This window comes from Spermophilus citellus (assembly GCF_964194105.1).
Source record: "Spermophilus citellus genome assembly, chromosome: 15".
In the NCBI taxonomy this organism is placed as follows: Eukaryota; Metazoa; Chordata; class Mammalia; order Rodentia; family Sciuridae; genus Spermophilus; species Spermophilus citellus.
The window spans coordinates 65711392-65738956 of NC_138195.1; the positions used below are offsets into that span (position 1 = coordinate 65711392).

Sequence of the window (27565 nt, forward strand, 5' to 3'; positions counted from 1 at the left end):
AATATTTTATTGCTTTTCTAAAATACCTTCTATACATCATAGAGTATAGAGTATTATCCCAAACACTCTTCTCTAGTAATGAGTAGGTAGGAATTTATTTAGCCAAGATAAGTAGGCTGCCTCAGAGCTTCCCATAGGGAAAACTGAAAATCTGATAATTATTATTATTTTTTGGTACCATGGATTGAACTCAGGGGTATTTGACCACTGAGCCACATCCCAGCCCTATTTTGTATTTTATTTAGAAACAGGGTCTCACTGAGTTGTTCCTTGCATTGCTGAGGCTGGCTTTGAACTTGTGATCCTCCTGTCTCAGCCTCCTGAGCCACTGGGATTACAGGCATGTGCCACCACACGTGGCCTGATTATTCTTTTTCTTCACGTAGTCTCTAGGTTGAAAATCCCTAGTAGAAAGAGGCACAGGATAAGGATGGGAGACACTGAGCACTTTTGAGAGTCTACCCCTCTGCTGAATGCCACTTTGAAGGGAAAGAAAAAGTCAAATGGCAATTTCCAGTCCATTCTAGGTTGGCCCCTTGGAGGCTCTGGCTTCTGGGTAATGTCCACAAAGTTCACAAGAGTTGTCAAATGTACATCTGTTCCTTGATGGGAATCCTATAGGAAGAAAGTCAATGACAGTTTAGTATTTAATAGCCATTCACAAAGTCCTCCAACTTGGCTCTTATAATTTTCCCTGAAGACAGATCCCAAACAAATGCTGTAAGCAAGATTCACCTTTTTCTCACATTGGTTGTATGTAATTCTTTTTTTTTGTGAGACACAAGGAAATGAATTTCATAGAAATAGTCCATGACACTAGAACTATGAACAGTTATACCTACATAAAGACTGACTCTAGCTGACTCCATTTGGGAGCTGCCTGATATCAGAGAGGCCAGATGACAATTCTACAGCTGTTACATGCTAAGCAGCTCTACCCTATCAGGTCCCAGAAGGCTGCAGGCTCTGAAAAAGCACACATATGCAAGTGGAAAGAGTATAAAAGGGTGAAATTTCATATTAGAAAGAAGGTAAAATTTTAAGGAAAAAGCAAAGAGCTCAGTAATGTAGATAAAAAACAAAACAAAACCCATCAGGTTCACACTCTTGGGTTCAAAAGAAAGAATCCTCCCAATCACACACCAGTTCAACTCAAATAAGATGGCTATTCCCAGGGGAAAGGATGTTGTCAGGCTGATGTAAATATCTGATCTAACAGACATAGCTTTTGGTTGATTATGGCTGCAGCTGATGATGTCAAACATTGGCATCATGTTTACCTAAAATGAATTCATTTTTTTCTCACTCTGTGCTTACCAAGCAAACTTCTGATTATAATTTGACAGAAATAACTACCTTGTGGAACCTAAAATGAAGAGTTTGTCATTTATTTTTCCATAACTGTAATGCACTTTTCATCCACTGTTGTCTCTGAAAACAGTAAGCACCATGCTCTAGAAATATGATTTTACTTGGAATCACCTTTGTAGGGACTTCATTTATTTATTTTTGTTTTAAAATGGGTGTAGAGTCAGAGCTGTGATAATCTTACATGTCATATTGATTCCTTGTTCATTTGTTTTTAAACAGTGAGGGTCACTAGAAACTTGTCATAGAGCTAATGTAACTTCTGAGATGTTCAACCACACACATTTCAAGGACAAACAGTCTGGGAGGATGTTGCCAAGGGAATCCTGATATCAACCAAGTATCAAAAATTGGCTGAGACTAACCAAAGAAAATTAGATGTTTTAGGTAGTAAAGAATAAGTAATAAACATTCTTTGGATTTTAACTTACAAAATGATTTAGGGTTAGGACTTTTAATATTTCCCCAGGAACTTTACAATGAGAAGAAGATACATATTCAAATTTTGGAGCAAATATGACATTGAAGCATGATAAGAGTGTTACTTTATTTCACTGTAGAATACTTGATGAACTATGGTGGTTAAGAAATACTTTAAGAAGGGGAATAGAACATGGAAAGAATTTACAGTTTGGGTTCAGTGTTGTCTAGGATTTGACTGATTTCATGTGCTATTCAGACTCATTTCAGAATTTTCAGGAGGAGGGTGATCTTTTTTTTTTTTTTTTTGGTGATGGGGATTGAACCCATGGCCTTGTGCATGCAAGGCAAGCAGTCTACCAACTGAGCTATATCCCCCCAGCCTAGGAAGGTGAATTTTTATTTGGCTACAGAAGAATACTCTGCAGAGCTATAATTGGAATTGGGATAGAGGCCTGATGATGGAGGAGTGCCGTATTGCATTAAGAAGCCCACTGCTATATACCCAAGGCATAACCATGTACCTAGTATTTATAAGTAACAAAACTGTTATGTTAATCTCTACTTTTCTGACTCCTTTAAAAATATTTAAAAATTAAATTGACACATAATAATTGTACATATTTATAGAGTATATGTTTCTATGCACATGGGTAATGCATAATGATCACATCAAAGTAAATGGCATATCTACCACCTCAAGCATTTGCAGTTTATCTTAGGAATGTTCAAAATCTTCTGTTTTAAAATGTACAATAATTGTTGTATCTGACTCCTTATTTTAATCAGTTTCAGAATGAGGCAGGGGAAAGAGTGTCTTTATCCTCCTCAATTTCCCAACTCAGGGAATTTCTGAAGACTTGAGGCCAGCCTATACTCAGAACTGACTATAAGATAATGACAATCCCAAGAAGCAAAGTAGGCCCAGGTCTACTCAAATATATAGTATCAAGTCCACAGTGGTATTTTGATGGCTAGAAACTTCACATAACAAAAATGTTTGAACAAAGTTCTTCTTTCAGATTTACCCAGAATATATGCTCATCACATGCTACTACTAGAACTGGTTTTAAGGCAGCAGTATAGACACATGTCTTTTCCCTCTGTACCTCAAAACTACTTTAATCCAATGAGAGGCAGATACAAAAGTTCCACCTTCACTGAAATGGGGAGTCAAGACAACATAGGAAAACAGAAACAAGGAGGAGGCAAGGTTTCACAGGGGGAATGAAGGCCATCCAAAAGTCCTCAGAGACCAGACTTATGTGGCTCTTACACCCCTTAATGACTCCATAAGAGATAACAGGGAAGCAGGGATGAGCTGAAGGATATCTCCTCCATGCAGTCAGGAAAACTATTCTTTGCCCACCTCAATATGAGACTGGACAATTTAAGCAGAGAAATTCTGGACTTAGGGATACTAGGCATAGAGGACAGAATGAGGTATGGAACTAAAAATAGGAGAATTATCATGAATCATAAAGCCTCTTTCCTTATCTAGCTCCAAAATATTGATAGATTGTTTTAGACTAGAGAGATTTCTTTGGAACAAATTAATAGTTCCAGCAAAGACAAGGATACTAACATTTAGTAGTCTCACAACCCCAAAACAACTGTACTCACACCTAATTGCCTTACAATGAAGGCCAATTAGTAAGCCTCATCCATGATTACTACTAAGTTTTCAAACAGCTCACCAAGCTGCTTGCTCTTACCTTGGATAAACAACTAGAGTTGACAAATGTGGGGAAACCCGCCTTTCACATTAAAAGGAAAAACTATAAAATGAACAGAATTAAAAAAAGGAAATAGAGACAATGAAAGATGAAGATGCAAAATTGTCAGTATCTTCAAAGATATGTAAGAAAAAGATATACTTTTTATTATAGAAAAGAGTTCAGAATGGATAGATAGCTCAGTGAGAGAGTGCTTGCCTAACATGCCTAAAGCCCTGCTTCATCTCTGCACCAAAAAGAAAAAAGTCAGTAAAAATGTTAATCAGAAAATGTTACTCAGTAAACTGTGAATCTGTTAACACAAGTAAGTTAACAGGAAAAATGTTTTCTAGGAAGAGCAAAAAGATAAGAAATAGACAAGGAAAACTATTTGGAGAATCAGTCTAGTGTTCCTATAACTCATTTATAAGAGTTCCAAAAACAACAGAGCAAGTAGTAAGAAAGAAATTATTAAACATTTAATAATAACTAAAATCTCGCAGAACTGAGTTCCCAGAATAAAAAAAAACCCACAAATTATTCAATGTAATGATGAAGAAAAGACCTACCCCCAGGCTTATACTGTGGAAGTTTCAGACTAACAGGAATAAAAAGAACTTAAAACGGCTTCTAAGCTGTTCTGTATAGTATTAGAACTAAAAGATAGTGGAAGAATGTCTTCAAAATCTCGAGTAAAAATAATTTTCAATCTAGAATTTTGTATCTAACCCAATAATCGGTTAGGCATCATGATAAGGGTTGAATAAAATAATTTTTAGACATATAAACTCATGAAAAATGTACTTTCCATGAATCCTTGTTCAAAGAGGCTATCAGAATTGGGACTCTACCAAAATAAGACAGTAAGCTAAAAAGAGGAGGAAAAAGTAGCACCCAGTAAACTGTGAATCTGTTAATACAAGTAAGAAATCAGAATAATCCCAAGATGGCAGTAAAGAGAAGTTCCATGACATTTCTTGGGCAGCAACGAGTCCACATTACATCAGGTTATGAAGGGAATATATGGGAAAAGGTGGAAAAGAGATTATATGGCAAGTTCACCTGTTTTGAAAACTGCATTGAGAGAAATTTACAGAGCTGCTGTTGGGAGAGTACAAGAAGTGGTAGCTATTTGCTTAAAGAAAGTTAAGAATAAAATATGAGCTAGGTATAATATCAGGAAAAAATAGAAGGTTTCACAAAAATTGAATTATTTGGCTTAGCATGAATTTTCACTAATCATTAATAATGAAACACTGAATATTGGTATAATAAAATATTTAATGTAACTAGATTGGGAGAGTGGTGGGGGGAGTAGGAGGAAAGTAACAGATGCTTCAGGAATTAACTAAGTACATATATTGTCTAGAAATTAAGGTAAATACCAGAATAAACAGGAAAAAGACTTAAATGGGTATAGTAAATCTGGAGAGCAGGATGGTAAGGGGTGACATGGCACTTTATTTTTAAGAGATTCTCTAGTCTGGCTTTTTGTTGTTGTTTTACTTGTAAGGAGACTTTTATATTCCTTCACCATTGAGTCATTGTTAAATGGCCATTTGGGAGTGAATATTCATTCCCAGGTACTTTGCAGACAAAAAAAAAAAAAAAAAAAAAAAAAAGGAAGAAAGCCTCAGGCATACCCACCAAAAATGGGAGGCTGATGAACATACAAGATTTACTACAAAAAGCAAAATTACATTTGAGAGTCAACAGGGTATCACATTTAAGAAATAAAAGAACTAGATGAAATGTCCCAGTTAACAACTTATTCATCATCTTTGATTCCTTCCCCCTTGAAGGTGGGGAACTCATGTAAAATAACAAAAGATTTAAAAACCACAAGATAAAACAAGAACAAAATCCCCACAAGATAAAAATCATGTGCCATGGCTATTTAAAAGTAAGCAATTAAGTGCATGCCTGTAATACTTGTGGCTTAGGAGGCTGAGGTGGGAGGTTCGCAAGTTCAAAGCCAGTCTCAGCAATTTAGCAATTTAATGAGACCCTGTCTCAAAATAAAAAATAAAAAGGGCTGGGCATGTGGCTCAGTGGCTAAGTGCCCTTGGGTTCAATCCCTGGTAACAAAACAAAAACAAAAACAAAAAAAAAAAACAAAAAAAACAGATCTATTTGATCCCTTAACCCTTCCCACCACAGGATCCTTAAAAGTTCTGACTAATTAATTAATTAACTCATATACTTACTTATTAATAAGTATTTTAAGTGAAATGTTTATTTTTCATTTAAGTAAACTGTGTTGGATGGGAAGAGCAGGGAGAGGTGGTTAGAGAGAGAATGGATTATGGGATCCAAAATACAGTTTGATAAGCAGGATAAGTTCTGGTATTCTAAAGCACAGGAGGGTGATTGTACTTAGCAATTTACTGTATTTTTCAAAATAGCCAGAAGAGAGGATTTTGAATGTGTATTGAAATATCATTCTGAACTCTATAAATCTGTACAATTACTGTGTGTCAATTACAACTAAAAATAAATTGCCTCCATAATTGTGAAGCTTTGGAACAAATGCAGCTGAGTAGATGGTTCAAGGAACTGAATTACACTTACCAGGTCACTGGATAATACTGATGGTCATCAACCCATTTTAGAATTTGAGTTTTAATACTACACATAATACAAAATTTTGAGTTGAGTTCTGAAGTTGAGTTGCATTCTGAAGTCTAAAGTTTTTCTATTTGCATTTTTAAACTTACACGTACAGACAAAACTAGAGAAATCACTATTCAGTGTATGAGCACTACAAAAATAACTCTCAAAGTCTGCTTGCCTCATTCCTTTTATCAGACAGACAAAGACACATAGGCAAGTCAGCACATTTCTTTTACTATGGATCCAGTTCTGTTACATTTGGTTGACTTAATTTATTTCTGTTTTAAGCTATAATATTTTATGATGTTTATTTCAGAAATTACTACCAAGAATTCTGTTTTAATTCTTTGTGATATTTGACAGATTTATTTGCTACAATTCAGTTTTCAATGCAGCAAAATCCTTTGTACCCAAATAAGATTTACTTTGTAACAACATGAAGAATTTGGATTAGGTTTTATTTGACATTGGTAAAAAGAAGTACACCCCACATACTATATTACACCTTTGAAATCACAACTTTTAAACAAGTACATGTCATTTCCTCTATGACAAATCATTACAAATGAAAACCATTATTATTAAGGAAAAAGCCACAGATTCTCTTAGATTTAAGTTTTCATGACTACATTGAGATTATGAACTAGAATAAACATATCTTTGGCTCGAGTGTGCAACTTATTACTAAGCTGTAAGAGTTCTTTATTCTATTTAAAAGAACACTGCCATGTATGTGTATTGCAAATGTTTTCCACTAGTCAGTGGCTATATTTTTCTTAAACATTTTTGTTTATTTTAATATTTTTATTGAAGTATAATTTATAAACAATAAAACGTATACCTTAAGTGTTTAAAAGTTCAGTGAGATGAGATAGTTTTTTAAAAAATATTTTTTGTAGTTGTAGACAGAGAGCATCGCTTTATTTTATTATTTATTTTTTGCCATGCTAAAGATCAAACCCAGTGCCTTACACATTAGGCAAGTGCTCTGCCACTGAGCTATAGCCCTGGCCCAACTTCTGATATATGTCCACCATCTCAGAATTCCTTGGTGCCCTTTTCCAGTACAATCCCTATTCCTCTTCTTGAAGCAACTACTTTCTGGCTTTTATCACTAAAAATTACGTTTGCTTTTTCTTATACTTCACATATATGGAATTTTACATTGTATTTGTGTGTGTCGGGGAGGGGGGATTCTTTCACTGAAACAAAATATTTTTGGGATTCCTTCCATGTTGTTTTGTGTACCAGTTATTCATCCTGTATTAATGCTGAGCAGTATTCATTTGTGTCAATGTACTATAATTTGCCCATTTTCCTCATGATGGATATCTTGGTTTATTTCCATTTTTGTGCTAGTACGAATAAGGCTGCCATGAACTTTCTTGGGCAACTATTTTTGGGGGACATACATTTTGTTTTCATTTGGGTAAAAAACTAAAATTGTCGGGCTGGGGATGTGGCTCAAGCGGTATCGCACTGGCCTGGCATGCGTGCGGCCCAGGTTCAATCCTCAGCACCACATACCAACAAAGATGTTGTGTCCGCCGAAAACTACAAAATAAATATTAAAAAATTTTCTCTCTCTCTCTCTCTCTCATCTCATCTCTCTCTCTTAAAAAAAAAAAAAACTAAAATTGTCGAATCATAGACAAGATCAAGTGGTTGTTTTTCATTTCTTACAATGCTCTACATTCTTGGAATTTGTTCCATATTAGCTATTCTAGTGAGTATGATGTAGAATTCATCACCTAATGACTAATGATATTGAATACCTTTATTTGTTGGATATTGGTTTATCTTTTCCTGTGAAATATCTTTTCAAATTTTTGTAGCATCATAGTTTTTTTGATCCTTACATTATTTACTTGTAGTTTTTTTTTTTTTTTACAATCTGGATATGAGTCTTGTCAGATAATATTTTGAGAAATGTTTTCTCTCAAATTAGCCTGACTTTTCACTTCTTTCATAATGGTATCTTTTGTTGAGCATATGTTTTTTTACACTCTATATAATTAATGATTTTTGTTACTTGTCTATGAAATACTTGCTTACTTAAAAAAAGGAGACTTTGTAAATTTAAAGTTTTATGATTTCAAATATTATGTGTTGATCTATGATCCAGGCATAAGTACTTTTGGCATATGGAGTGAGATAGGAATTGGAGTTTGTTTTCTCCCCATACGTTCCCCCAGTAGTTCTAGTCTTATCCAGTTATTCGAGTACTGACTGCTCAATTTTTTTCCTTTTCACATGGATTGATTTGTGGATCTACTTTTGGATTCTTTAGTCTGTCCCATGATCTATTTGTCTATTGTTAAACTAGAGTACATCATCTGAGAATCAGAGTAAGTTTTGAAGTCTTGAAACACAGTATTCTAAGTCCTTTGCATTTATTTCCATGTAAATTCTGGAATCAGATTGTCAAATTCTACAAAAATGCCTGCTGGGATTTTATTGGGTTTTCATTTCATCTATACACCCATCTAATGACCGACGTCTTATGTTGAATCTTCTCCATTAATCACTTATTTAGATCCCTTTAATTTCTCTCACAATGTTTTATAGCAAAGATGTCTTGCATTCTTTTTTTGCTTAATTGTTCCTGGTTTATGTTTTGTCATGCTATTGTAAATGAATAAATTCTTTTTTAGAATAACATCTGGTTATTTTTAGCCGTTTCCTTGTGACTTTAAGAAAGTGTAATTTTGTGGCTGGGGTTGTAGCTCAGTGGTAGCGTGCTTGCCTAGCACATGTGAGGCACTGGGTTCGATCCTCAGTACCACACAATAAGAAAATAAAATAAAAGTATTGTATCCATCTACAACTAAAAAATAAAAATAAAAAAGAAAGTATAATTTTAAGAGCAAACTATCTTGTAAAGAGGTAAAGAAATAGATAAGTAAAAATAAGAAATACAAATGTTGCATTTCCATCATTAATACCATTATTAATATCTGTATCTGTATATACAGTTACCTACATTTACATTTTAACTATATGAAATTAAACCATTCAGGATATTCTGTAATCTGCTTTTGGAGAAAATCAGCCTTTACCTTTTCATGTCAATAACATTTTTTTTTCTGTCTAAAATATAGTCCACTCATCCAAAATACATGTATGAAGACACACATGGGTGTCAACCTACTTTATATACAAACAGAGATATGAAAAATTGTGGTATATTTGTGTAATAAGAATTGTAATGCAAAAAACCAACAAAGTACATGTATAAAAGCATGAATTGGCATGAACATACTTTATTTACAAAGATATGAAAAATTGTGCTCTGTATGTGTAATAAGAATTGTAATGCATTCTGCTGTCATGTATTTAAAAAAATAAAATCAATTAAAAAAAAAGAAAAAAAATATAGTCCACATTCAAGTTTCCCTAAGTATCCCAAAATGTGCTTTAAATCATCCAAATCAGACTCCAGTTGGAAACATGAACATCTCATTTGTTATATCTACAAGTCTCTTTTAATCTAATACAGATATGGTAATTTTTATTAGAATCATTAGATTTATTTAAATATAAATAATTTTGTAAAGGCCCATGTAAAGAAAATTTTTCTTCAAATAAGCACACTATTTTTAAGAAGTTACCTGACTTCTGGCATTAACCCAATGATTTTAGGAGAACTAATGATTTAAGGAAAGTTAAATTAAGAAGAATAATCTCTAGAAAATAATTATAATATTCTTCCAGGGAAGGTTACATATTACTTCTCCATGTTTTTCCTTAGGGACAAACATGTTTGAGAAGCCAATAAAAACTTTAAATTTCCTCACTTATTTTAAAGATATCAATGAAGTTATCAAGATTTTCAAATGAGTCATAGAGAATAAGTTAAAGAATGAATGATTTCAAGTGGTTATATATTTAACATATGGAACACTGAGCAAACTTTAAAAACCTCTTTAAAAACAACACATTGATCTAGGTGAGTTTCTTTTCTACAGGTTATTAAAAAAAAAGAATCATGGAGGGGCTGGGGTTGTAATTCAGTGGTAGAGTGCTTGCCTCACATGTGTGAGGCACAGGGTTCAATCCTCAGCACCACAGAAAAATAAATAAATAAAATAAAAAGAATCATGGAAAGGGGCAAAGTACTTTTACAATCTAATAATTCATGAAGAGATAAAGGCAAACAGTGACTGATTGATGCCAGAAAAGGAAAGGCTTTGGTGACAAAAATTTTACTGACTTCCATGGTGATGAAGTCCCCAGAAAGGAGAAACAGAATGCCTTCGTACCAAGCCAGCTACTTCCTCATCCTTTCTCTAGTAGCAATTATTTCTAATATCTAATGTTGAAATATTCTTAATATTCTTAAATTATTTTGTCTTATGTTCCTTATCTTCCTTAGTATACTGCCTATTTAATTATGTGATTGAGTTAGAGGTTCTGAGAGTGGCTTCAGGACATAGATAAATCCCTTGAAGGGAGTGTTTTGTGTGTGTTTTTCTAGTGAGTCATTAACTATCAGTGGATTCTCAATGGGGTCCATAAAATTAAAAACCATTAAAACTGACAGGTAGCTAGGTTAGCAGTTTCTCTGGCATATGCTATTTGACTGAAGTATACAACACAGCCAACTTTCAATTACAATGAATAAAAGACACTTATTAAATAAAACAATATAATTATCTTTGCAATCTGGTCAGCAATGAATTCTCTGAAAGTGTTTTTTAAATTGCAAATTGTGACCCAGTAGGGGGTTGTGTCTAGCATTTGGGGAAAAAAAAGGCAATAAGCTAGGATAGAACAGAAAATATCAGAGAGTACACTGTATACAGTGTAAAGGTATTGTTTTATAAAATGCTACTTCAATTTTATATTTATGTGTGCTATAATCTAGGTCATGATGTAAAAACACATTTCTTACTCTGGGTAACAGCCAACAAAAATTAAGAACTGTTGTTCTTATACTTGCTTTTTCTGTTTTGTCTCAAACCTTTATATGCCATTTCTATGGAAGCTTGGAATAAAAAAGGTTATAATGATAAAAATAATAATGATTATATGATAATCAATATATACTGAGTATTCACTGTGTGTCAGGAACTATGTGAAATTTATAATCTCAATCTGCAAAACCAAATGAATATTATCAATTTTTCTCTATTTTTTAAGAAAAGAATACAGATTTAAAGCAGTAATATACCTTAATTTATACTTTAATTTATATCTAGGTCTGATTCAAAAGCCCATGCTTACCACATCAACCTCAGGCAGTAGGTCTTCTAGAAAATCTAAAAAGCAGATGATTCACTTAATGATAAACATAAATTGAATATTATAATTTTAGATGGGTTTGAAGCCTTGGTTCTATGATGCTATACTATTCTTTATACTCACTTGTTTTGGTTTAAATTACTACGAAATATTCTATAAAACTAGCTAATTTAAAAAAAAATTTTTAGTTGTTGGACCTTTATTTTATTTATTTATATGTGGTGCTGAGAATCAAACCCAGTGCCTCGCCCATACAAGGCAAGCACTCTTCCACTGAGCCACAACTCCAGCTCCAAAACTAGTTATTTTTTAAATAAAAAAAGTTTATATGCAGACATGAGACTGAAGTATTTTATCAACCTCCAAATTTAAAGATCTCTTTAAAGACCTACATTATATAAAATTATAAGCATTAGAGTACACTATAATTAAAGCTACTTATTTTATGTGTTTTTTGTGAGAATTTGAACCTTATAAGAAACACATAAAATGACTACCTCTCAGATAGTAAGTGTTCAATAAATATCTAGCTTTTATTTTATCATATAAAAAGACAGGGAAACCTACACAGTTTTTTGCTTAAAATTTCCCCTACTTTACATTTTGCCCTTAGGAACTCCCCCCAAATCGCTAGTTCATGTGTTATACAAAAAAAGAATTTAAAGTGTTTTTATAGCCACATCTGTATGTGGAAAATCATTTACAAATGATTTATCCAGCAGCTTGATTTCAAGGTTCATAAGGCCCAATGCCTAGCAGCCCAAGCAGATAACCTGAATGGGAGGTGGAAGGGCAAGAGTAGTAGGCATGAAGGACAGTGGGGTATACTATCTAAAAGAAATCAGACATTACGATTCAGTGAGAGAAGATTTTATGCTATGCAGGAATATATTAGGGTCTGTTGTCAGATTTTCAAGGAAAGTCAGAAATCTGGATGTCTGGGTAAAATTTCCTGATTTTTACATATTGGCACAAATTAAAATAACAACAACAAAAACCACTTTGTGAGCCAAACAAAACAAGTCTACCAGGTAAATATAGCCTTAAGCTGCCAGTTTCCAACTTTGCTTTACTTTTAGGCCATCACTTCAGGTACATAAGATGACTGATACAGTCTAGGTGAGACTATTACCAACTACAAGCTTCCAAAGGGTGGCCAGTGGGGTGGGGAGAAGAATATCAGAATACATATACTTTGCAAGTATAACTCCTTGTTATCTTAGAAGCTTTGACACAAGGATGCCAGCTGAGAAAAAATTCCACAGGAAGTTCTGAGAGACAAGTCTACGTGGATAGGGAAATGATTTAAACTGAAGGATAAATAATCATAAATGTATAAGGAAAAGTGAGTATGTTTATGAAATTTCAGGAGAAGATTTCCTTTTAGGATTGAAGAAGCAAAAGAAAATCTTCCTAGATAGATGATATCTTTATTATAGAAGAAAATGCTTGCATGTAATTAACTTTTTTGATATAATACTGTTGTTTCAAAACTCCTTATACTTTTAGAGGGGCATGGCATGGAGATGAACTTCTCAAATTAGGCCATAAAGGTAAAAATTTTTAAAGCAAATTTTTTTTTAATTTTAGACAGACACAGTATCTTTATTTTTGTTGGTTTATTTTTATGTGGTGCTGAGGATCAAACCCAGGGCCTCACACGTGCGAGGCAAGTGCTCTACCACTGAGCTACAACCCTAGCCCTAAAGTTAAAAATTTTTATATAAGCAAAATTACCTTTGCAAATTCCTTAAATCACCTTTAAATTCCTTTAGTATATACCACACCAGCTCTTGATAAATTGAAGACAACTTACTTCATCGTTAGAATAGGTAAGGTTTCCTCAGTTATGTATGATTAAAGCACAGTTATAATTCTCAACTGTTACCCCCGCTGGCCGGGCAGATTGAATGACTGTAAAGTGTGGTTTTATAGAGAGAGAAAAATAACTTGTTACCTCTGTTAACTACTTGAAAAATATACTGGTTAAAATATCTAGATAAGAAAGTGGTTATACTCTGGGGACAGGAATTAAAAAAAAAATTGGGAAAAAATAGATTTGTTACAAAATGTTAATTTGAGTAGCCAGGCAGTGAGGATAGATTTGAAAATTAATTGTGTCAGTTCATTCTAAATAAACATTGTTTGGTAACATAAATTGACTCTCAGAAGTTAAAAAAAAAAAAAGAAAAAAGATCTCGTCATCAAATGGCTACCAAGCCAATCTAAACTTTGCAAAGTATGTGGTTCCGTATGAGTCATGACTTACCCTTATGGTTTTGTAGTGGTATAGGAATCGGGCTCCTGACACTTGAGCTTGCGGATTGGACTGAAGGCCTACATATGCCCACAACACCTGGATCTCCAAGGAAACAGGTATGAAACAGCAGGAAGTACAGTTCATAATCTGTGGAGGGTAAAGAAGCAAATGCCTGAATGACCTGATGGCTACCTAGTCAGTCACCATCCATTAAGTAGCCACTGTTTCTTTTTAAAAATATTTTCTTAGTTGTTGATGGACCTTTATTTAACTTATTTATATGTGGTGCTGAGAATCAAACCGGGTGCTTAACATAAATAGGCAAGTGCTCTACTACTAGGCTACAACCCCAGCCCCAAGTAGTCACTATTTCTTAAGCATTATAAATAATACAGAAAACAGTATGGCTTAGAGGAACTACAAAAAAGTTCATCATAGACAATAATATTGTTCTTGATCTTAAAAAATTATCTTTGAAAATGGAAATAACTAAGATATTAATAAAATGTGCAATGGTTAGAAGAAATGTTCAGTGAGTGATGCATAGTTAGTGTTGTGAAATGTCAGAAGAAAGCCATTTCTGGCTGGGGATGGCTTTGTGGAACCAAGATGAGTAACATGCAACCAGGAGAAATAGACAAATTTGGGTAGAAAGGGGGCATATAAAAAGGTTTGTTCAACTACACAGAACATTCTTCAGGATAGACCATGTGTTAGGACACAAAATAAGTCTCTACAAATTAAAAATATATCAAAATCATATCATGTATCTTCTCTGACTACAATGGAATAAACCTAGAAATCAATAAGAGGAACTTTAGAAACTGTATTATTAGAAGATACATGTATCAACATGCTCTTGAACAAAAAAGGAACCACTGAAGAAATTAAAGGGGAATTTAAAAATTTATTGAAAAAAATGAAGATGGAAATAAAAAAAACAGAATTTATGGGATAGAGTAAAAGCAGTGCTAAGAGGAAACTTTATAGCAATAAGTGTCTACAAAAAAAAAAGTAGAAAGATTAAAAAAAACAATCTCATGATACAACTCAAGGATCTAGAAATATAATAACAAACCAAACCCCAAATTACTAGAAGGAAAGATAAAACAAAGATCAGAAAAGAAATTAAAAAAATATAGACCAAAAAAAAAAAAACCAATATGAATGATCAACAAAATGAAAAGTTGTTTTTTTTTTTGATTGAAAAGATTAAAAAAAACAACTTGGTAAGCCTTTCATTAGGCTAACCAAAAGAGAGTGTGGGGAAGGAGGGAGAGAGGTAAGGAAGGAGGGAGGTAGGGAGGTAGAGAGAGGGAGAGGGAGAGGGAGAGGGAGAGGGAGAGGGAGAGGGAGAGAGAGAGAGAGAGAGAGAGAAAGAGAGAGAGAGAAAGAGAGAGAGAGAGAGAGAGAGAGAGAGAGAGAGAGAGAGAGAGAGAGAGAGAGAGAGATGCCAAATAAATAGAATTAGAGACAAAAAAGAAAACAAATCTTGGGGGATTGGGGTTGTGGCTCAGTGGTAGAGGGCTTGCTTAGCTAGTGTGAGGCACTAGGTTTGAGTCTCAGCACCACATATAAATAAGTAAAATAAAGGTCCATTGACAACTAAAAAAAATATTTTAAAAAATTACAAAAACTGATACAAAAGATCATCATTAGGGACTATTATGAACAACTATACACCAACAAATTGGAAAGCCTAAAAGAAATGGATATACTTCTGGACACATATAACCAACCAAAATTGAACCACGATGATACAGAAAACATGAACAGGCCAACAATGAAGAAAGAGATTGAATTAGTAATTAATATGTCTTCTAACAAAGACATGACCTTACTCCTGAATTCTATCAATGTTTTAAAGGAGAACTCACATTAATTCTTTTTAAATTATTTCAAAAAATTGAAGGGAAGGGAACCCTTCTAAACTCACCCAATAATAACCTAATGTCAAAACCAGAAAACACACACACACACACACACACACACACAAAAAATAATAATAATAAAAGAAAATCATAGACCAACATCCCTGGTAAACATAGATGCAAAAATTCTAAAAAAAAAAGTTATTAGTAAACTGAACCCAATAGCAAATCAAAAGGACTATATCCATGATTAAATGGGATTTATCCTAGAGAGGCAAGGATGGTTCAATTTATGAGAGATAATAAATGTAAAATATCACATCAACATGTATGAAGAAATTAAGAGAGAATTTAAGACAAAATTAAGGGGGAATTTAAGACAAAACGCATATGATCATCTTGATAGATGCAGAAAAAATTTGATAAAATTCAACACTCTATTATGATAAAAACTCTCAATGAATTAGATGTATATGGAAAGAACCTCAACATGATAAAGGCTATATTTGACAAACCATAGCCAACATCATAGTGTACAGGAAAAAGTCAAAAGCATTTTCTCTAAATCTGGATTAAAACAAGGTTGTCTACTTTTACTACTGTTATTCAATATAGTACCGAAAGTGTTAGCCAGAATAATTTGAAACAAACACAAAAAAAGACTATATATAAGGGTCTGGGGTTATGGCTCAGTGGTAGAGCACTTGCCTAGCATGTATGAAGCACTGGGTTTGATCCCCAGAACCACATAAAAATAAACAAATAAAATAAATGTATGTGTCCATCTAGAATAATTAAAAAGAACTACATATAAGAATAGAGAAAGTAAAATTATCCTTGTTTGCAGACACATGAGTTTGTAAATAGAAAACCTAACGACTCCAGCAAAAGACTGTTAGAGCTGGTAAACAAATTCAGTAAAGTTGCAATATACAAAATATTCAAACTCCAGCAAAAGACTGTTAGAGCTGGTAAACAAATTCAGTAAAGTTGCAATATACAAAATATTCAAAATCAACAAAGAAAATATTTATATGTCAATAACAAACTTGCTGAGATGAAGTCAAGAAAACAATCCCATTCATAGTTTCTACAAAAAAGTTAAAGCGCCTAGGGATAAATTCAACCAAGGAAGCAAATGACTTTTACAATAAAAACTATAAAACATTCATGAAGGAAATTACAAATGACTCACAAAAATGAAAAGACTTCCCACATTCATAGATTGGAAAAATTAATGCTGTTAAAATGTTCATGTAATTGAAAGTGATTTACAGATTTGATGTAGTCTCTATCAAAATACCAAAGGGCCAGGACAGGTAGTGCATGCCTGAAATCCTAGCAACTAGGGTGGCTGAGGCATGAGGATTGCAAGTTCAAGGGTAGCCTCAGCAACCTAGTGAGGTCTTAAAGCAACTTAGGGAGAGACCTTGTCTCAAAATAAAAAATGGGCTGGGGTAAAGTGGTAAAGTGCTCTGGGTCTAATCCCTAGTACCAAAAAAAAAAAAGACAGAAAACAAAACAACAACCAAACTCCCACAAAAACAAAAACCAAACAAAAATAGTGAGGTTCTTCATAGAGATTTAAAAAAAAAAATCCTAAAATTACTATGGAGTACAAAACACCCCAAATAGACAAAGAAACTTGAACAAAAAGAACAAAGCTGGAAGTGTCACCACACCTAATTTCAAGATATACTACAGGGTTATGGTAAGCAAGACTAGTGTGGTACTAGTATAAAAACTGACACATAGATAAATAGAAGAGAATAGAGCATCAGAAATAAATCCATCTTTCTACAGCCTTCAAAATTTTTTTCTAAGTAAAGTAAATAAGTTAGGTGTAAACCTAACTTGAAATAATGACTTCAAATAAGCATGCTTTCTTATATTCTTCCTGTATGACAAACACATTATCTGTAGAAACAAGGATGATTTTTAACCCTACTTTCCATAACATATAAATTTGGAAAACAAATCACTGTCAGAAAATGTATTTCTCCTTACTGAAACACTGCAATTCCTTCTGAGGATCCTGGTCCACCCTCCTTTCTGAGCTGGGTCAGCATTACCAAAGATGGCAACATGCTCTGGTGTAGGCCTTCCATGCAGGGTCTGACAAATCTCCTGCTGCAAGCGGCTGCAATCTGTTTCCATCAGCCTGTAATTAAACATGATGGAGGCCAATGCTAACATATAACCATATTAGTATATGAATCCAAACATTAGAAATAATATTATGAAATAGATTAAAGGAAATAATACTTGGTAGGCATTAAGAATTCTTATCAGAACAAAATACTATGTTATTTAATTTAAAGACTATTTCTAACCGCATTCTTCTGAACTGTCACTTAAAGTATTAATAAGTTACCACACCAACATATTCCCTACAAGCAGAGACAAAATTGTGGGAAATGTTACAGAAGCAAAGTATCACCTGAACTTGCATCCAGATATTGCATTCACTCCAAACTGTACTTCATATCTCTTAATAGAGCAAGTTCCATATCCCTGGCTTTGCAAGAGGGTCATCTGAGGTGAAAAAGTTATGGTCAAGGAGAGCATAACAGAAAATAGAAATTGATAGAGGCAGGATTAGAAAATGTATGCTTCCATTATTCCCATAATAATATTTGAATTTTATTACTATCAGGACATAAGTTACAAATTTGTGCTTTTTTTTCCTGTAGTAATTAAAAACCACATAATTATTCTTTTTCCAAAAATAGTTAACCATATTATTGGTATATATGTATCTAATTAAAATGAGCAAAAACTAATGCAATTCTCATCTTCAGACAGCCTAACAGAAATTTAAAAACTTTTGGAACCACTGGCATTTGGGAACACAGTGTATTAATCATTGAGTAAAAAAGATCCTGAATACTTAAAATTGAAGGAACCTTGAGAATTGGAAAAATCCAAAAGATCAGCGGCTGCAGTATTTCTCGTTAAGCTGCAACTCCAAAAAGGATACTGAGTGACTTGTATCACCAGTTCGAACCAAGAGTGGCTTCCCAACAATATAGCCTGGATTCCCACTTCTAGGACCAGTAAGAGAAGTAGACATGCTCTGTTGAAAGGCCTGCAGGAGGAGTGAAGAAAAGTCACTTATTGTGAAAAGCATGCTTTTCTACCTTCCACTGCCTAGCTTCAAATCTTTCCTTAAGGTAATGCAATAAATGAGTTGCACTGAACAATCTGGCTTCCTTCCACAGTATAGTATTTTGCAATTTATATTCTAGCTTCTCCTTTATTTATTTTTCACTCAAATAAATTGAGTGATCCAAATATTGAAATTTACTATAAATTAATTTTACCAAGGATTACAACCAAGGACCTACCAAGGTTTCCTTAACTCCATTTCTTAAAAATTACTATTATCATTATTATTACTTTTGGGCACTGGGAATTAAACCAAGGGGTGCTTAATCACTGAGCAATCTCCCCAGGTCTTTTTATTTTTTACTTTGAAACAGGGTCTCCCTAAATTGCTTAGGGCCTCGTCAGGTTGCCGAGGCTGGCTTTGAACTTGCCATGCTCATACCTTAGCCTCACAAGCTATTAGGATTACAGGTGTGCACATTGTACCTGGCACCATTATTGTTTAGGGACTTAATTATCCTATCTGTACTCAGAGGAATTTAAATGTGATTTTAAAATACATTTCAATGAACTACAAACGTTCCAGGGACGAACTGTGAGAGACACAGGACTTGGTTGTCATAGGGTGAAGAACTCTGCCAAGTTCAAAGACAGGAGAGAAGTAGAAGAAAGCCAAAAGACTAGAAACTTAGCCAGGTGTGGTGGCGCACACCTATAATCCCAGCAGCTTGGGATCAGGGGTTCAAAGCCAGCTGCAGCAACTTGGAGAGGCCCTAAACAACTCAGTAAGACCCTGTCTCTGAATACAATACAAAAAAGGGTTAGGGCACTCAGTGGTTAAGTGCCCCTAGGTTCAATCCTCAGTACCAAAAAAAAAAAAAAAAAAAAAGACTAGAAACTTAAATTTAATGGAAATAAAATGATGAAATGTTCAGAAATACAAGAAAAGCTAGTTAAAAGAATTTCTGTGGGATGCTGAGTTCATGATTCAAAATGACTATTTAAAACAGAGTTTTGACCTAAGTACTTCTTTGCTGGGTTTCAGACAGAGAATCAGAGAAAATGTTAATAAATATGTTGAATACCATCTCTTGTACTTAAATTAAGAAATATGTAATCTCAAGGCCTCAATTAACAGATTGAACTAGGTTTTCTGATCCTTATTCTATTAAAGATGGATTATAGAAGCAGAGGATTATTTCTAACCTGATAATTCTACCCCCCACAGTCCTCTATAGAGAAGGGCTCTAACCCTGAAGTGAATGATGAATTCTTGCTGTAAGGAAACATCTGGCTCAATGGTCAGGTTGGTTTGTCCAAAACTGACATAAACTTTCTGGATTCCAAAGGTCCCATTGGTTTCTATATCATAGATGACCTGGAATGTAAAAGAATCAATTAATAAAGTAGTTATTGGGCTGTTATGTTTGGGATAGAAGATTTTCTATGTATAATCAAACTGAATAAGTGACTGAAAAAGTAATCTTAAACATGTCAAAAACAAATACCATGAAAAAATAAGAGGGTTTTATTAGTTACATTTGTATATAAAGAGAGACTGAATAGAACTTTTTGAAAGAGTTCATGGAAAGGGTGAGTTTAAGAAAATAAGTTTTGATTTCGGCCAAGAACTAGAAACAGAGGCAGAGGTGAGTACTGAACAAAAACTGAGTTACTTGATTTCCACAATGTCTGACAATAAATAAGAATATAGTAGGAAGCCAGGCACAGTAGCTGGTGTCTGCAATCACAGCAACTCAGGGAGGATCCTGAGTTCATGTCCAGTCTAGAAAATATAGCAAGACTCCAATATGTCAAAATACATTAAATTTCTGAGCACATTCTTCATAATGATCCTGTAAGATAATTATTACTTCTTTAGGTTAGATTCATTAGAGAGAATAGAGGAACAGAAACTGATTAATCTATTTCAGACTTTCAGATGATTCTACCTGTGTTAACAGAAGAAAATGTGATCAGGCAGTAAAAGCCAGTAACAGACTGCATCTGGGCAAAGGAAGAGTAGTCAGAAATAATTTCAATGTTGAGAACCTGAAATACTGGAGGATTGTGGCAATGGACATGACTGAATAATGGTAGGGAGGAAGCCATATGCTCATCTCTTAAAATTCAGGCAGGGTCAGTCTAGCAATTAATCCAAGATGAGGCACCTCTGACAATGCTGGTCAACATGCATCATCAGTACAGCATCCCTACCTGGGAAACAGCATTCTGACAAGTGTTTCCAACCAACAGCGGAGGACTGGCCTGTGAGGCAAGTGTTACAGGAACCTGGAACTAGCAAGAGAAAGAGCAAAAGCAACTAAAATCGAAAGCTCCATTTTTTTTCTTCTAGCTACGTATATATGATGCTAAAATGAGAGTTTCCCATCCCTTTGACTATCCCTTTTCTCTCTCCTTCTACTGCCAGCTTATAACTTAAGTTCAAGTCACTCTAAATCAGCGCATTTCAAAAAATATTTCCAAAACACTAATTTTATGAGATATAAAATAAGACTAAAAGTTTTAGAAATACTCTATCAGACACTCCCTCAGAGATTAATTGAGGCCCTCTTACCTGTTTAAAAAAACTCTAAAAGCCCATCCCAAGCCCACGTGATTGTGATACATCAAAGTTACATTTTCTTCTGCCATTATAATCTTAACTGAAATTGCCTTATATGTAAAGGAGCCAAATATAATTTTTCCTTTTTCCTGTTGAATGGCATCATACCTTCATATTCTGCAGATCAGTCAAACCTGTTGGAATCTATAAAGTAAACAGTGAAATCAAAAGTATGCACACACAGACCTTGTAGTTTCATATTATCACCAACAGACTTTGTTTGAGGGGTTGGGGAGATCAACATATTAGAATGATTTGCTTACTCTCTTCCACTTGACTCTAACTTACACTAAAATGCCAGGGAATAGAGCTAGATGGGAGGTAGGATAGACTACAATACTTATCTAACCTGACAGAGCTCTATTGAATAGCAAGAGGTTTAGTGAAAACCTCCTCTTATCCTCTCAAGCGAATCCCACTAGCCAGGAGGGTGACAATGTTTTATTATGGACGTATATCCCTATTTTCTTTCATATTTCTTCAAATGATGGTGACAAGAGTGCAGAGAGAAGGACACCCACCTTCAAGACTGTGAAGTTATAGTAAGAGGCAGCATCCAGTGCTGGATCAAATGTACAGCTACTTGTCAGGTTTTTGAAGAAACGAGTACAGGTTGTACTTTTACTTTCTAGGAAACCTTAGAACACAAAGAATTAAGGCAATGAAAAATGATCAATCCCATTTTAAATTGAGCCAATAAGGCTGGTATTTCTACCCTAGACTCACCTGCAGGATTTCTGTCAGCACAGAGTTCCCCAGTTCCCACTCCTGCAGGCTGCCTCAGCAAACTTATTACAGACCACTTGGGGAAGTAAGTTAGAATGGGGTCCCCAGCCTGAATAAAAATATGGGAGACATTTATTCACAGTGAAATTGAATTGAATTATAGCAGAAAAGAAAAAGTAGAAACAAAAGTTAATTCAGTGGCTTGTTTATATTTACATGGTTGGCACTGTCCTCCAAAAAAGTCAACAATGGTTTACTTGTTGCAGGGAGGTATCACAAAGATACCTTGCCAATAGTCTTATGATGAGAGGAAATAAAAGACCAAACAATTCCATTCCTATCCCCAGACTCACTCTGTAAAAAAGTGGTGGCAACTGAGTTTGCAATGCTGAAGGGAAAGATTCGCCTCCAAACTCTACAGCCAGGGCCTGGAAGTTGGTTGCGTTGACCTTTTGGAGCTTCTGGGAATAGTTTAATTTTGCTATAATGTTTTTAAAAAGAAAAGAAGTTTAGTTAAAATAAAAACAATTATTTTAAAATATATGGCATGCCAGATAACTAATTTTTTTCTTAATATTTATTTTTTAGTTGTAGTTGGACATAATACCTTTATTTTACTTATTAATTTTTATGTGGTGCTGAGGATTGAACCTAGGGCCTTGCCCATGGTAGGCAAGTGCTCTACTGCTGAGCCATAACCCCAGTCCCCAAATAACTAATTTTTAAGAATATTTTTACTGAAGTATAATATGCATACATTTATGTGTATAAATGCACTAAAGTATAAACTCAAAAGAATTTTTACCAATTCATATACTGGTATTACTACCACCCAGATCAAATTATAGAACATTTTTCTAGAAGGTTCCAAATCAATCCTCCACCTTCAGAGAAAATAATAATTCAAATTTCAATTACCTCATAACTTATCTGTAACCTGTAATTGGATTACTGTTTTCATATTAAGATCTAAGTTAAGAATATGGTCAATAAATGTCAATTCCAAGTCTTTAAACTCCAAGAATGTGCATGATTAGCAACTTGTGACAAAAAAAAGGAAGCTCAATAATGCTCCTTATTTGGTCTGTTTCAGATAAGTGAAGCAACAAAGTAGTACTGTTTCCATAGGAACATGGCAAACTCAGAGGCAATATCTGATCTTTTCTCCCCATTCTGTTTCCTTGAAACTTCAACTGACTAGTTCTAATGAAAATGTTTCCACGTCTCAAGCATATAGATTTGTTGGTTTTATTCCTTTCACCTTATATTTCCTATATTCAAGATTTCAGATACTCTAAAAGGTATTTTCTGCATCAATGATATAATTTCTATTATAGCAATGTATAAAATTATCTAAGCTTCTGCAGCTATCTCTTTACAGCACTTCAGAACCAGGACAGAGATGTAGGGAAAAGGCCCTGGTGCTGTTCTCTGCTCAGAGGGCAGCAGATGATAGATGATTACCACTCCTGTTAACTTGAGAAAAGAACATAGCAAAAACATGTTCAAGTTTGTTTCATTCTTCATATAAATATGGTCATTTGAACAGAATCAAAAAGGTAACAAGAACACAGTCACTGAAAGCTAATAAGGATTCCACATTAAATAAGTCTGACCTTTATCCTTTGCAATCACAACATCTCAGTTATTTGAATTTTCAGCTTTCCGATACAGCATGAAATAAACATAGCTCTTAATTCCAGGGACTACTGATAATATATACATTTCCTGGATTCTTACTATTCAGAGTGAGTTGCATGATTACTGTCACCTGGGAGTGTGTCAGAAATGCAGACTCTGAGGCATTCAAACCTAGAGTCAGAATCTGCATGCTGACAAGATCTGCAGGTGATGCATATGCATATTAGAATTTGAAAAGCCCTGTTCTGAAACAGGTGACTAACATGCCACTGGTCTGGAGACCACCTTCCACCTCTGATCAGACCAGAAATGTTCCAGGGCCTGAAGCCTCCAAACTCTGAAGCTTCAAGAAGCTGTTTATCATTTCCTTCAGAACTCATGCCCTGAAAACCACATAGAAGAAGTATTTACCTCATATAAAATAGTTATTTCTATCCTTGTAAATAAAAGATAAAATAACAAGAAAAACCAAGAAAGAAGATGAGCTGAGATGGTAAATAACCATCTCGCTATTTTTTTCATGGCTTAAATCAGTAAGAGAAAAAGTAACATTTTCTCTCTAACTTCAGTGTACAGATATTGGCAGAAGGGATGATAAACAAGGATAATGCAAACAAGAAACATAGGCTATAGAGGATACATAAAGATTTTGCTAAAAAGGTCTGCCTCCATACATGATATACTATACCTAAGAGAGTTTAAAGGTACAATTTCAGATGAGGAAGGAAGCCTATACACCATCTAATCCAATCTCATTAGGAAATCTGGACACTCAGAGGTAAATGAGCTGCAAAGGGTCACACAGCCAGCAGTCGGAGCCAGAGTATACCACAGTATCTCCTTATTCCTGATCAGGGGTTTTCCCCACTTTGTCATGCTATACAGACTTGGACCAAGAGCATCCTTTATTGATCATTATCAGAAGATTCAGACTGTAGGCAAATAATGATGTGGTTCATACTTTCCAGGTTCTGACATGATATTTATATAAATTGACAGCAAACAAAAAACTCCTCTGAGTTCCAAGGGAATGACTTTATGAGTGCTTCAGGACTTTGGAACATGGGAATCACTTCCAACTGCAATGAGCAAGAAAAGATTCTTGCAAGGAGTAGGGATTTTAAAATGCAAAGAAAAAGGGGAATACTTGAGTCAAGGAGAAAAGTAAACAAACTTGGGGAGAATGCAAGGCATATCTTGAGGACATTAAGTAGATGAGTTTGGCCAAAACAGAGGATCAAAGAGAGTGATGGAGAAAATCCTGGAAAGGAGAGTTGGCTTAACTATTAGAAAACCACACTGTCAGGTTAAAGAAATTGGACATTATTCTCTAGGTAATGGAAAGTCATTGAAGTTTTTTGAATAAAGAAACATCATAATGTAGTATTATGGAACTAATAATCTAGCAAAGTGATTCTCTATGGCTGTGTAAGTTTGCTAGGTGCATATATGTGAAGAAGGTAGGCAAATAATGAAGACCAAGAGAAGCTTTTGCCTTTTTCATACTAAACATGAATCCATTTCCCAGTCTCATTCAGGGAAAGTACATTGATATAATTATCCCCTATTACTATTGGAAATAGCCATATTTTTCAAGCTTTGTTGGTGAAAGAAAGTTCAGAACCTCTGGTACAGAAGCTATATGTAGGATGCCTTGGGAGACAGAAGGAGAGAGTAAAAGTAGGGAGCACCAGTTGGATGCTATGGCAATAGTCCTAAAATATGATCATAAGGCTTGAGTTAGAAGGCAGCAGAAAGTTTAGAAAGGACAACCTAAGTGGCCATAGGTCTCCTGATAACTGCTTTCAAATCCAAGTACTCTCAAACCAAAAACTTGTCATTTTCTGAGACAAGTATAGTTTTGGGAATTTCTTTTCTAAAATTCAGATAAAATCAGGATGAGCAGACTATAGTTTCAAATCTTTTAGAAATGATAAAACCATCACTAAAAAATTTTTAAGACCATTAAAAAACCCCAATGATACCACTTTGCATCTTTATTTATTGCACTCTACGGTTATATAGCACTTTCACATCCATTAACAGTGATATAAATTTTTCACCTTATAGTTGAAGAAACAAACTTAGAAGTAAGGGATTTGTTCAAGTTTGTGCAAGTGGTAAGAAAATAACAGTTATTAGTTTCTATCTAATGCTCTTTCCCCTACATTGCTGCTTCATGAAATAAAAACAGGGTTGGCAAAAGCTCATTAAAAACATTCATGCAAGTATTATTCAGTGCTTATGATATGTCAGAATCTGGGAATTCAGTGAGTGATTTGGTGGAGATTGAGTAAGTGCGGGGATATAGCCTATCTGTGATTATATGAGCTACAAGCCTTAAAATTAAATTCATTGAAATTAAAGTTCCATATGCATTATCTGATCCATAGTCAATAGTGCTTAAGAAGTTTCAAATATTCTCTAAAAAGAGAGGGGGGCAGAGGAATGGGTAGAAGGAGAGGGAAAGTGATAGAGATTCAAAGCATAAAAATAATAGTTTAAAAAAGAAATGGGAAAGCCAAAAACATAGTCACTTCTCAAAAAATGTTAGGTAATAAGAACAGCCAACATGTTTTTACTCACAGTTGTTCACGAGGACACAAAACTGTCTAATTCCATTTGAATCGGTAAAAACTCTTGAAGGAAACGGGGAATTACTCCTGAAGATAAGAGAATTGTCTACACACACCCAGCTTGAAGACCTGTGAGGAAAGAGGATGAGGATATTTAGGAGGGGAGAGGCAGGTGTAAAGAAGAGTGCCCCTCAGATACTTTGGCATCTCAGGTGCCAAAGAGAGAATCCTTGGGCTACCACAGTGCAACACCAAAGTCCTCCTAGTCTTAGCTGTTGTAGAGAGTTAGAAAAGGAAGGTCACTCCCGGAAAAAAACAAGGTAACATTCTAGGAGTGCAAATAGGATTAGGAGGCACGAAGTCTAACTCTTTCCACTTGCAAATACTACCCAATCGAGGGTTCAATCCCCTTTAGGATTCACCTTACGCTGCCTGGAAGGCAGAAGGAGAAAACGGTCCTCGGATGGAGAAGATAGCAGTCCCTGTCGCAGCAGCAATTTAGATCGCAGGCACCAGGAGTCAAGTCACAGATACAGATCGGTAAGACTATCAAAGTGCAACAAAAAGAGAGAAAGTGGCATAAGGATGCCCAAACTCGTCCAGGTGCTAAACCCCCGCTCCCCGCCCCCCCACCTCGTTTCCTACAGCGCTTCCCGCTTTGTGGCAAGTGTGTTCGTAGAATTTTAGATCTGATAAGTCAATAGTTTCCATTCCATAATTCTTCCCCTCACCTGGGAAGAGGTCCATGGTCCTATTCCCAGGCATCGAGGGGGTCACAGGAGTAGGGCCCACGGTAAAAATCCCAGGCACGTCCTGGGGAGTTGCAGTCTCCACCGAAGAGGATTGGGGGGTCCCGCCCTGCGTCACCGGCCCCAGGACTGCAGGTGTGGGTACTGCCCCCGTTGGGAAAAAAGAGGGCTGATGCTGGGCGCCCTCAGGGAGCATCAGGACGAACACAGGCAGCATCAAGAGCTGCAGGGTACACATGGGTCAGTCGAGGCGTTGGATCGTCTAACTCAGGCCTCCACGGTCTTCAGACGCGAAGCTGATGGGCGGAGTCACACAGCGTCCTACGTAATCCGTAAGCGCCCGGTCATTGGCTAATGGCGATAGTGGGGAGTTCTTCAGCCAATAGGAGACAGGGTTGTTACGGCTCTTTCAGCATCCTTCAGTCTGCGCCCTCCTCCTTTGGCCCTGCTGGGCGCTGCTTCCGTCGCCTGGCAACCGCCAGGGGCGAAGGAACTCTTTGCAGGTTCTCTCCGCTAGATGACAGCAGAAGTCCAGCAGACGGATCGCAGAGCCGGGTTCTCTGCGAACTTGCAGTACTGGAAGAGGGAGCCCTTCCTGGGCAGAGAGAAATCTGCCCAGAAGGAACTAGAATCGCATATCTTTTCCAC

General features: G+C 35.3%; 1 protein-coding gene across 2 annotated transcripts; it reads right to left on the minus strand.

Annotated features, from left to right (window-relative positions):
• TCTN3 (tectonic family member 3) lies at positions 1-27225 on the minus strand. 2 transcript variants are annotated; one of them, XM_081268565.1, is made up of 14 exons: positions 26900-27224; positions 26591-26714; positions 26179-26297; positions 22305-22432; positions 21952-22060; positions 21747-21862; positions 21334-21369; positions 20817-20897; positions 19852-19977; positions 18472-18579; positions 17932-18026; positions 17499-17652; positions 13630-13767; positions 1-615 (listed from the first exon to the last, which is right to left on the minus strand). In XM_081268565.1, the coding sequence occupies exons 1-14, from the start codon at positions 27153-27155 to the stop codon at positions 379-381; spliced, it is 1827 nt and encodes a 608-aa protein (XP_081124691.1). In that variant the 5' UTR covers positions 27156-27224; the 3' UTR covers positions 1-378. The 2 variants fall into 2 exon arrangements, with proteins under 2 accessions (XP_081124691.1, XP_081124692.1); XM_081268566.1 differs by lacking the exon at positions 20817-20897 and having other exon boundaries at positions 26900-27225.
• Positions 27226-27565: the final 340 nt, after the last annotated feature.

What these genes read in the sequence shown, in the direction of transcription:
- TCTN3 (XM_081268565.1), bottom strand. Translation starts at nt 27,155, where the DNA reads ATGTGTACCCTGCAGCTCTTGATGCTGCCTGTGTTCGTCCTGATGCTC. An exon ending in ATAACTTCACAGTCTTGAAG is followed by an intron (nt 21,370 to 21,746) that starts GTGGGTGTCCTT and finishes TTTACTTTATAG; the next exon opens with ATTCCAACAGGTTTGACTGA. An exon ending in CTGATCTGCAGAATATGAAG is followed by an intron (nt 20,898 to 21,333) that starts GTATGATGCCAT and finishes TTCTCTTGCTAG; the next exon opens with TTCCAGGTTCCTGTAACACT.